At 39.6% G+C, this 12,012-nt stretch overlaps 1 protein-coding gene across 1 annotated transcript in view; it reads left to right on the forward strand.

The window, feature by feature from the left end:
* Positions 1-12,012, forward strand: part of aox6 (aldehyde oxidase 6) — a 33,682-nt gene that overhangs the window by 9,801 nt on the left and 11,869 nt on the right. The window contains exons 10-23 of the mRNA XM_049471358.1: positions 309-401; positions 538-689; positions 2,202-2,295; positions 2,617-2,726; positions 2,825-3,009; positions 3,907-4,069; positions 5,019-5,108; positions 6,273-6,442; positions 7,486-7,612; positions 8,611-8,733; positions 8,882-8,978; positions 9,595-9,719; positions 9,895-10,028; positions 11,059-11,146. Of these exons, the coding sequence (XP_049327315.1) occupies positions 309-401; positions 538-689; positions 2,202-2,295; positions 2,617-2,726; positions 2,825-3,009; positions 3,907-4,069; positions 5,019-5,108; positions 6,273-6,442; positions 7,486-7,612; positions 8,611-8,733; positions 8,882-8,978; positions 9,595-9,719; positions 9,895-10,028; positions 11,059-11,146 (1,751 nt within the window). The remainder of the gene's footprint in view (positions 1-308; positions 402-537; positions 690-2,201; positions 2,296-2,616; positions 2,727-2,824; positions 3,010-3,906; positions 4,070-5,018; positions 5,109-6,272; positions 6,443-7,485; positions 7,613-8,610; positions 8,734-8,881; positions 8,979-9,594; positions 9,720-9,894; positions 10,029-11,058; positions 11,147-12,012) is intronic.

The following is a 12,012-nucleotide window of genomic DNA, read 5'->3' on the forward strand; positions in this document are numbered from 1 at the left end:
CTGCTAACCGTGCTTAAATATTGGAAATCTAAGCTCACTGTAAATAAATGGAAGAGCTGTACTCACCTAATATATATATATATATATATATATATATATATATATATATATATATATATATATATATATATATATATATATATATATATATATATATATATATATTTTTTTTTTTTTTTTTTTTTTTTTAAGAATTAAGAATTTATGAATTTTTAAGAACTTAGTTTACTTATGCTGCCCCAGCGGCAAGATTTTCCCCACTGATAAAGACTGATAAAGTTCTCCTGTTTTGCTGATGTTTAAACCAGGACCAGACATTAAGTTTAAAGGAGTCGTCCATCCCATAATAATCTCAGCCTCCCGAGTGAGGGAACTGTTCGAAGTTGAGCACAAGCCCGAGGGTAAGTGTGTACACTCTGTGTGTGTCTGTGTGGGTTTACAATGTGCACTGTGTAGTAGTTTTCATACTATATTGTGACATTTTCATTGTTATCTGACAACAAATGAAATTTGTGTGTGTGTGTGTGTGTGTATCAGGTGTGTGTGTGGGTGCGGGCAGCAGTTTGTCTGCGGTGCGTAGTGTGTTGGAGAAGAGTGTGAGCTGTCTTCCTGAGGAACACACTCAGACTATGGCAGCGCTGCTGGATCAGCTTGGACGAGTGGGAGGAGAACAGATTCGCAATGTAGCTGTGAGTTAGTCACACACACACGCACACACACACACACACACACACTTTGACACACACAACAAAAAATAACCCAGGGGTTCTCAACCTTTTTTAGCTTATTCATAACAGGTGTGCAAGACAATGGGCAACAAAAAAAAAAGCGAGGAAAAAATGTTGGTAACACTTCCTATGAACCCTGTATTCATAATGCTTTATGAATTTATTCATAGTGCATTATATGACATGCCTAATACCTTATAATGACTGTAATAAGCCTGTATAATAACTCATAAGTACTTACAGCGACATTCATAACACATTATAAACTATAATTATAAGGGTATGTAAAGAAAGGTCTTATAATACCTTATAATATCACATTATAAAGCCTTATATAGAGTCATTACTGACTTTTAAGTGAAGTGAATTTTATCATGCTGTTTAAACATGAAATAAATTTTATTATGCCTCACTATAATGTCTAGACAGTAATGACTGTATATAAGGCTTAATAATGTGTTGAGCACTATATAAAAGCTTAATTTCAGAAATAATAACTGCATATATATAATGCATTATACCAAAATATACTGAATCTGTGTTATAGTGCATTACAACACTACATTGTACAATGTTCTTATGAACAGATATTATAAGGCATTATAAGCCCTTTCTTTATAAAGCCTTATACTTGTAGTTTATAATGTGTTATGAATGTCGATGTAAGTACTTATGAGTTATTTTACAGGCTTATTACAGTAATTATAAGGTATTATGCATGTCATATAATGCACTATGAATGGATTGATAAGGCATTATGAATACAGGGTGTGGTGGAAATCAAAGATTAGGGACAGAACAAACACGAAAATCTGAGTCTGGATCAAGTGAGTAGCATTTATTTAATTGGAGAAAAGATAGAATACATTGCAAAGCATGCGTTCAAGTCTCTCCCCCCATACAGCCAACATCTCAGCGTATTTGTACCTTTTTAGGTCCCCTCAGGCCATTGCCTTATATGGTAAAAAGTCCACGTCTCTCTGTACAGCACCTGGCCAGTCTTGCCAGTCAGCTCCGTTGCATGCCTACAGCCTGGGGCGAGGGTGAAGCTTACACTTTAGAGACACGTAGCTTCCTGAAACTTTCAGGCCACTGGTCAGTAACTTGTGCCACATATGTTTTATGGTCGATGCCCGAGGGATGTGATCGTGTGGTCACCTGTCCCGCACGCCCATGTGAGCCACATACGCACGTTCTAATCTCTGCAGCTAGTCACGTATCTCCAATCACAAGGACATACATGATTATGGAATAATTTACCCTCATTATTAATTATGAATCACCTTAATTAAATACATTTCCATTACAAGGGTTCATAGGAAGTGTTTTGTGTATATATACTGAATTACTGAAATAAAGTAACTTTTCAATGATATTAATTTTTTTGGAAATGGACTAGTAAATATTATTATAGTGTTTTACAAAATGTCTTTATTGTGCTATTTCTATGTGTTTTTATGCATTTGAGTGTAGACTCTTGGTGGAAACATTGCCAGTGCGTATCCAAACTCAGACCTAAACCCTGTTCTAGCCGCTGGGAGATGTTCAGTGCTTTTGCTGTCCAAAGGTGAACTAATCACTCACTTATTAAATATACATAAAGCAGACCTAAAGCAGCAGGACAACACCACCAGACACTGACAAAGCTTGAAATAAAAGTTTAAAAGTTTAATCAGAATACCAATATTATAGTATATTATAATCATTTGCTGTCATTTGCTGTAGAAGATTTTTCCATCATTTTGGTAAAGTAACATGGTTGCCAAACCTTTTGAACTGGACAGTAGATCATTCAGGAGAACAGTCCGTTTTTTTTCACTGCTGTTCCAGTGTTATTTGTTGATCTGTGTGTGTTCTTCTCTGTATTTGTGTTTGTATGTGATTGCAGATGGAAAGCGGGAAGTTCTCCTAAACAAGGAATTCTTTGTGGGGTTTGGAAAGACCATCCTGAAACCAGAGGAGATTCTGCTGTCTGTCTTTATTCCCGTTTCCAGAAAGGTAATATCCGGCATGTATTTCTAATAACATTGAATATTCAATTTGATGTTCGTTCTCATAACTGTAATAACATGTTTGTGTGTGTTGTTGACCTGCAGGGGGAGGTAGTCCGGGCTTTTCGTCATGCTCCTCGTAAGGAGAACGCTTTGGCCACGGTGAACGCTGGAATGCGTGTGTGGTTTGAGGAGGGTTCTAATGTGGTGAAGGAGATGAGTGTGTATTATGGTGGGGTGGGACCCTGCACAGTCAGCGCAGAGAAAACTGCCCAGCAGGTCGTGGGAAGGTAGCACAGTTACTATCTGCTTAAAGCATGTTTGATTTGAACTACAACATTCATAGCATGGCGGCAAATTAAATCAGAGGACTTTTATAATTGTAGTTTATTTCAGTATAAGGAGCACTTAAAATCTTTTAAATTTCCCATAAATCAACAGTGTGCCTTACAATCTGGTGCACCTTGTGTATGAATTCTACCTGTCACATTGTAAAGAGCAGTAAAGCCACTACTCTGAGGTACAGTGTTATAAAGGAGTTTCAGTGAAGTTTCTCCAGCACTGAGGCTGGAGCAGTATTAGCATTAGCTGCTAACCACAGCGCTAGCTCTTTTGCCGTTCAGAGGTGGGTATATCGGACTGTAGCCTTCGTGAATACCATATTAAAACAAGCTACGCTGGACAAACCGCTAACTAATAGCACCCTGGGTTACAGAAACTCTCAGGGTCCCTCAGTGTAGCACTGTCGGCGGCATTTACTAGCGCTAAGTGCTGCTAACTGCGGCTAACTGCGGCTAGTGCTGCAGCTTACAGCACTCAAATGTCTGAACTTACTGTAAATATATGGACGTTTTACTCGCTTTACTCACCTAAATAAACAGTTTTAGGAGATAAATCTGTGTAGTTTAACATCAATTGCTTGTTTAACTTCGAGTGAATTTTTTTTTTTTTTTTTTTTTTTTTTTTTTTTTGAATTACAGTTTTGTGCACTTAGGTGCCCACAGAGGCGAGACCTGATGAATTAGATGGGAAACATGGCAGCACCCTTGTTCCTTACTATTGTAGCTTAAAATGCACCTTAAAATCTGATGCATGGTACATATGGTACAAATGGTACATATTTAGTAGGTTGTGTAGGTGTGTGCAAGTGCATTGACTGCATGTTCTTGTCTGTTTTTGGGGGCCAGGTCGTGGAATGAGGAAACGTTATGTGATGCATACAAGGAGCTGGTTGATGATGTCACTCTGGGGGCGTCGGCTCCAGGGGGCAAAGTGATGTTCCGCAGGTCCCTCACACTCAGCCTGCTCTTCAAGTTCTACCTGCACGTCCTGCAGCACCTTAAAGACACGGTACATCCTCCACTGTTATCTGTTTCCACCATGCACACTTGTTTTCAGTGTAAATAAATCCAGTAGGAATGAATGGGGTGCAAAAGTGTGTGCATCTTTCTTATGTTACTATATTGGTTAAATACCTAGCAACACCCTATCAACCTCTAAACAGCACCATATCAGACCCCAGCAGCACTATGGCAACCACTACACATTAGGCTACCATGGTAACCACCTAAATGCACAATAGCACCCATCTATCTATACCATAGCAACGCCATGCTAAACATATGTAATACTATGATCACCTAGCAAAATCATTGAAACAGGCCCTTTAAACCACATATGAACACAAAAGCAAACACTAGCCATTATTTAGCAACAACATTGCAGTCATCTGAAATTCCATGGAAACCATCAACCAATCTATCAATAACTTCTGGTCACCTATGGGTCCGTGGAGATCACAAGCAATGCTCTTAACAACCACCATAGCAACAGCTTAACATGGCGACACTATAGCTATCATCTGAGGCATCATGGCAACCACCAACAAGGCCTAGGAAGCCCTTAGTGTAGCAGCCACTTGAAAAACCATAGCAACCCCATGATTGCTCAATTGGAGCCATTTACCAGCAACCATAGCAGTCGTCTTTGATATCATGGGTACCCTTTAGCAGCATCATAACAAACAACCCTAACAAAAGACACTATCAACCATTTAGCAACACCATAGCAACTATCTGAAATACCATTGTAACCACCTACTACCATCAAAGCAACCACCAACAAGACCATAGAAACCACCTAGCTACACCAAAGCAACACAGTAACTTCTAACTACCGAAACCCTAGCAATCAACCGGCAACAACCACTTGGTAAGGCCACGTGAACAACTTGTGAACAACACCATAGCAACCACCTAGCAACTCCATATTAAATACCTGTCTGTGTTTGTGTTGTCAGAGTGTGAGTGAGGGGCAAATTCCCCCTGAGCAGCTCAGTGCTGTGGAACCTCTTCCCAACATCATCCAGCCCAGCTACCGAGAGTTCCAGGTACTGAACTTCACCTATTACTGAACACCTTGTGCCGGGTCTGTTTGTTAATGCTATTTTTATTTTAGATAAACCCATGGCGTGCTAATCACAATATAATCACACAAAGCAATCCAGACTGTTCTCATACAGAGTTCCCCAATGGTGGAACAAACTACCTTCCACTACCAGATCAGGAGAATCTCTCGCTATCTTTAAGAGACTCCTGAAGACAGAGCTCTTCAAAGAGCACTTACTCTCTTAACATCTCTAACACACTAACTACTTCTAACCCCATTTCCGTCCTCCCCTCCTTCACTTCTCTATCCCTTTATTTCCCTTCGACCTCCTTTAAGCCCTATCTAAAAATGGGTTATCTAAATTCCTATTACTTTTGTACTTCATTATTGTAAGTCGCTTTGGACAAAAGCGTCTGCCAAATGAAATGTAATGTAATGTAATGTAATAATCAAGTAACAAATCAAACTGTGTTTTACAAAATGTTGCACGAGTTAGAATGTGAGCTCCTCCGCTTGGCCCTCATAGCTTATAAAATTAAAAAATCATTTGTTCAGAAAGTATTTTATATTCTTAAACATTGTTAATTATATTAGAGTAGAAGAAAGTAATGGTAAATTATGTTATTGTTCTTGGTCTTTTTTGGTTTAATGATTGTGCCTTCCATAGCCTTATTGCTATTTCAAGTGTTAATTATATTAGAGTAGACGGGGAGGATTTGGTTCTTAATGAATATTTTTCTTAAATTACAGGTCTATGCTTCTTCAGTGTTGCAATGTTTAACATAATATTGCAACTTCTTCAGTGTTGCAATTAACATAATACTGAACAGACTTCACTCATTCAAACAGTCTGAAAATTATTGTAAAAAGCTCAGTTTTAACGCTCTACTTACTAAAAAAATGTCTTGTTTAAATCAGGCTCGGGCTCGGTCTCAAAAACAGTTTATGAGGGGGGTGGGGGTTTAGGCTCAGGCAGAACGTGCACGGGCTCGGACCGGGGATGGGTCGGATTTTTCGGGCCTTATCTAAGCTCTAATCCACACGCATTAAGGAGAGAGTATGTGATGGTCCAGCATGCAGTTAGCACAGTGCTAATACGGTCCTATTACACATTAGCTACGCTAGCCTCATAGCTACAGTTCTATGTTTTTCTGTTTTTGTGTAGGATGTGTTGGAAGGGCAGTCGGAGCAGGACCCCGTGGGCCGGGCGCTCTGGCACCGCTCGGCTCTGTCCCATGCCACAGGCGAAGCCGTGTACTGCGATGATTTCCCTCACACTGACGGAGAGCTCTTCCTCTCAATGGTCACCAGCACCAGAGCACACGCCAAGATCACGTAAACCACCTCACACACTCCTCCTCTCACTACACCGACCACACAGGAGAACACCAGACACTGACCCAAGTCAATTTCAGAATCATTGGAGAAACTTTTACCGTGTTCTAGATGTTTAAAGAACATTTAATGATTTCAGGAAAGATCTAGAATAGGTAATGTTAGTACATTTTTTAAATGTTGAGTCAAGTTATACACCGTAGGCAGTTATATTTTTAGTAATAAATTATAAAATTATCAGGATATATCATCAGATATTAAGGAAAAATGCTGAGTTAAATCACTGGCAGCTCTTGTCAGCAGGGCTTCAGCCAGTACATACCTATTTGGACTGTGCAGTATCATCTCTGTTTCTGTGTTGACCACTAGCAACACCTGGCAACAGCATAGCAATCATCTGAGGCACCATGGCAACCACCTAGCAGCATCATGGCAACCACCAGCAAGGCCGAGGATGTTGAGTCAAATTAAACTGCAGTTTAAATTACAGTATTCTGGAGTTCTGCTGGATTAAAGTAAGGGGTTAAATCTGTGAGGCTATATAGTAAATATCAGGTTTGTTCTCTCATTTGTATCTCATGGGGAGATTAAGCTAAACCAGCGTTCTCATTGGCTGGGACTTTATTGGTGGAACAGAAGACCACAACACAATACAGCCACTTTAGTCCATCTGAACGCTGCAATTATAATCAGTAGTTTGAGCAGATACATATACATAGTATTGCCGTCCTTTTGTGGAAGTTCTAGATAGTCTGAGTGTTTCTGTAAGCAAAACAAATGCAACTCTAGTCCTTCTGATGGTTCTAGATAGACTGTGAGTGTGTGCACTATTTTCATTAGAATAGATTGCAAGAATAACAAACATTACTCTAGCCCTACTGGAGGTTCTAGATTGGCTGTGAGTGTGAGCAAAATAAACATTGTTCAGGTCCTTCTGGATTTTCTAGCTAGGCTGGATTTCTAGATTTCCTTTGCAGAACCATCTGCAGAACCCTGAATGTACCTGAGTGTTGACTAAATGTTGTGGATTCTGTTTTTTTTAGCCATATTGATGTGAGTGGAGCTCTGAGCATGCCTGGAGTGGTGGATGTCTTCACTGGGGACGATATTCCAGGACAGAAGTTCAGGTCCTTCGCTGGGATCAAGGAGGAACTGATGGCTGGAGAGGAGGTAGGTTCATTTCCTGTACACAAGGGATTGTGACAAGAGCTCGTAAAAATTTATTGACATCCATCCCTCCATCCCTCCATCCATCCATCCATCCATCCAGATGATTACTTATAAAATAAAAAAAATCACCTGCAGTTTTACATTTTGTGAGTTTTGGTGAAGTAAAATATAAAATAAGTTAGATATTTTCAATCATACATTTCAAAAATACAGCTCTGGAGAAAATTAAGAGACCAATTCAGTTTCTGAATCAGTTTCTCTGATTGTGCTATTTATAGGTATATATTTGAGTAAAATGAACATTGTTGTTTTTATTCTATAAACTACAGACAACATTTCTAACAAATTCTAAATAAGAAAATTGTCATTTTTGAAATAGCTGAAATAACAAAAAACGATGTAGAGCTATCAGACCTCAAATGATGCAAGAAAACAAGTTCATATTCATAAAGTTTTAAGAGATCAGAAATCAATATTTGGGGGAATAACCCTGGTTTTTAATCACAGTTTTCATGCATCTTGGCATGTTCTCCTCCACCAGTCTTACACACTGCTTTTGGATAACTTTAAATCCCCAGTGCGCCTTATAATCCGGGGCACCTTATGTATGAATTCTACCAATCTGGTTGTATGGAGCAGTAAAGCCACTCCGCTGAAGTGCACCAATATAAAGAAATTTCAGTGAAGTTTCTCCAGCACCGAGGCTGGAGCAGTATTAGCATAAGCTGCTAAGCGCTAGCTCTTTCACTGCTCAGAGGAGAGTATATTGGACTGTAGTGTGCCCGTACCATGTTAAGATAAGCTATGTGGGATGAACCGCTAGCTGATAGCGCCCTGGCTTACCGGACCATTCAGGGTTCCTAAGTGTAACGCTGTCGGGTGGCATTTACTAGCACTAAATTGCTAAACCTTTGATCCTTGGCTGAACCTGGTCACAAATCAATCATTCTCATCTAATTTTATACTGAAGAAATATATTGATCTTTACCTGTGCTCAGGTGACCTGCGTGGGTCAGATGATTTGTGGGGTCGTCGCCGATACGAAGCAGCATGCTAAACTAGCCGCCAGAGCCCTGAGGATCAGCTATGAGGATCTACCAGACCCAATCTTCACTGTAGAGGTCAGAAACTGCACTCGTGTAAAATAATAATATTGCAGAGCTTTGTGTTCTATAATGTTTATTCATATTTTTATTATGATATGTTTTATTGTTTATGTTGAAGTTATTTTGTGTATGTGTGTGTGTGTGTGTGTGTGTGTGCGTGCAGGAGGCTGTGCAGAAGCATTCCTTCTTCTTGCCTCAGAGGAAGCTAGAGAAAGGAGATGTGAGCAGGGCGTTTCAGGAGGCAGATCAGGTTCATGAAGGTCCGTGTTGAACCAGACGCAGCACCAGTTATGAGTTCTGAACCACTGGAGTCACTTTGTGTTTTTGTAGTGTGGAGCTGAAAATGCTAATGGAATGACAGAATTGAGGAATAAAAGTGGAATTCGGCTATAAACTTAAAAAACGCAGAATGCGAAAGTCTTAAAAAACAATTGGCACTCTAGCTTGATCTGCTGTTCTGACCTTCATAACTGTAGGCCGGAGTAACTTACAGACACCACACACATATCATATCAAACAGCAGAACATACCATATCTAACCAGCACATTAATATCATTCTGGAATCAAAACTCAGCGATTAATTCAGATTTCTCAAAAAAAAACATAGCATCCAACCATTATTATTGCATTACAATGTCTTTGTTCATTATTGTTTGCAATATTTTGTGCAGTTAATCCTGATTAATTGTTTTATTCATGCATTTCAGTGGGTAATTGTGATTAATCACTTTTTGTAGTGTTCATGGTTAATTATTTTGATTTGTGTGGTCAGTTGAGATTAATTGCGTTGCGTTATGTGCAAACAAAATTATTGTTATATCTATATGACTATATGAGTCCTGCATGCTTTAATCCTGAAACTGTGAATCCCACAGGAGAGATCCGACTGGGTGGTCAAGAGCATTTCTACATGGAAACGCAAAGCATGCTGGTCATTCCAGTAGGAGAGGAGAAGGAGATGAAGGTCTTTGTGTCCACTCAGCACCCAACAATGGCCCAGGTACAACTACATCTACCAGTTCCCAGTATATTCCTATTTACACTATCCGTCCTCGTCATTACAAACATCTGCCTTCATCACTGGCCACTTTATTAGAAACAGTTCTCTTTTCTTGTGCTTTATCACTATCTATATTTATATTAAAAACTCCTCTCTTGTGCTTTTATGTTTGTAGGAAGCTGTAGCGGAGACGTTGGGGATCCCGTCCAATCGTGTATCTTCTCATGTAAAACGGGTCGGTGGGGCATTTGGTGGCAAAGTGACCAAAACGTCCATTCTGGTCAGCCTCACCGCTCTGGCTGCTTGGAGGTGAGCTTGGAGGAATGAGATAATGGTCATTCCATCCTCCTATTCCTTCATTTTTATCTATTTGCCTGCTCTTCCTAATCCTTTTCCATGAGTGTGCTATGCCTGTTTCACTGCTTTTGATAAACTCTTTTGATAAGCTAGACCAGGAGTTCTTAAACTTACCCCACCACAAAACTTTCCACAGTCCCAATGAATACTTCGTCATTTTCTGTTCCTGTGCACGTAAGGCCCAGTGCTGGGTACTCACTGCTGCAGTTTCTTCGTTTGAATTTATGCTTGCTTTTCTTGCAGTGGCTGCTTTACAACCACAAACTTAAATGTATTTTATTGATATTTTGAGCGATAGAACACAAAGTAGCACATCATTTTGAAGAGAATGCTCAATAGGATTTAGGTCAGGACTTTGACTGGCCGTCCTAAAACGTGAATATTCTTTAATCGCTGGTTCGGATCCTGGTCATGCAGCTCACCATCAGCTGCTGGAAGCCTGAGAGAACACAATTGGCCTTGCTCTCTCTGGGTGGGTAGATGGCGCTCTTTCCCCTCATCTCTCCTAGGGTGATGTCAATCCGCTGCGCTTTCCTCCGAGTGCACTGTGATGCTACTCGGCAATGCTGCATTAGCAGCAGTTGGAAAAGAGTATATATATGTATTGTGGCTGGTCTTCACCTTTCTGGTGTTGGGGTATCATTAGTGGGAGGGGGAGTCCTAATGAGAGGGTTGGGTAATTGGCCTTGTAAATGGGAGATAATGGGATAAAAATTAGAAATTTGAAAGAAATAACTATCCTTTGATCTAAACCATTCCACTTTAGCTCTGGCTGTATGGTTAGGGTCATTGTCTTGCTGGAAGGTGTACCTGCTGAAGAAAAGCATTCCCACAGCATGATGCTGCCACCACCATGTTTTATAGCGGGGATGGTATTTTCAAGGTGGTGAGCCGTGTTACTTTTCCACCACGCATAGCGCTTAGCATCTAGGCCAAAAAGTTTCCATGTTTTATTCTGCTGTTTTTCTGCTTTGGTGTGTAGGACAGGGAGGCCTGTGCGGTGTGTGCTGGAGCGAGGGGAGGACATGCTGATAACAGGAGCACGACACCCAGTGCTGGGAAAATACAAGGTTTACCATTGCTTAACTTCATTAGTTTATTTATTAGCGATTAACTTGGAAACAGCAATGCGTTATTATTTTTCTAACACAAGTTATCCGTTATCCTTAATCTGCTCCTCCCCCGCATAGATTTTTTTTCTGACTGAACGAATGAAAAGGTCCAACATGACAACACAATGACATATAGAAGCACATGGAGCAGATAGGACACTCTGACCCACTCTGGCAGTATTCCTATTGTTTATTTATGAGTTCATACATGAGCTAATGCAGCAACTAGGCACATTTATGGTGTTACTTACAGAGATTATATAAATAAAGAAAGGAGCTTGGTCCAACGGTCTCCATGGTACAGAACAGCACACACTCTGGATCTCTGCGCTCTCAGCATAGCTACACATATGCCCCACGACTGGCTGTTACATATTTCCCGAGATTTTGTATACTCAGCAAATTAAGTTCTAATTCAGAAATCATTACGATCAAGCTGAGATATTTACAATAAAAAAGTAAAAAAAAACAACCTCTATCCAATTTATAATGCATTTTTATTCCAGTGCCCCATGGCTTTATCTCCCCTCAAACATACAAGTACATACTAGTATGTTAATTGACACCACTAATATAAATATAACTGCATTGTACATTTCTTATATTCATTCTTTTATTTATGGTTGAAAAACCACTATAAAAATGTATCTTAACATAATCACAGAATGTTGTCATGATAATCAGATTACCTTTTTTTTACACCACTAGTTTATTTAATCAGCATCATTAGTTTGTGAAGTGCATTTATGTGTAAGACAATACAGTTTTTTATGATTTTCTACATTGTAAATTTAATATTGAAGACTTATATTAATGCTATACAG

The sequence above is a fragment of the Astyanax mexicanus genome, chromosome 23 (genome assembly GCF_023375975.1).
Source record: "Astyanax mexicanus isolate ESR-SI-001 chromosome 23, AstMex3_surface, whole genome shotgun sequence".
Taxonomy (NCBI): domain Eukaryota; kingdom Metazoa; phylum Chordata; class Actinopteri; order Characiformes; family Acestrorhamphidae; genus Astyanax; species Astyanax mexicanus.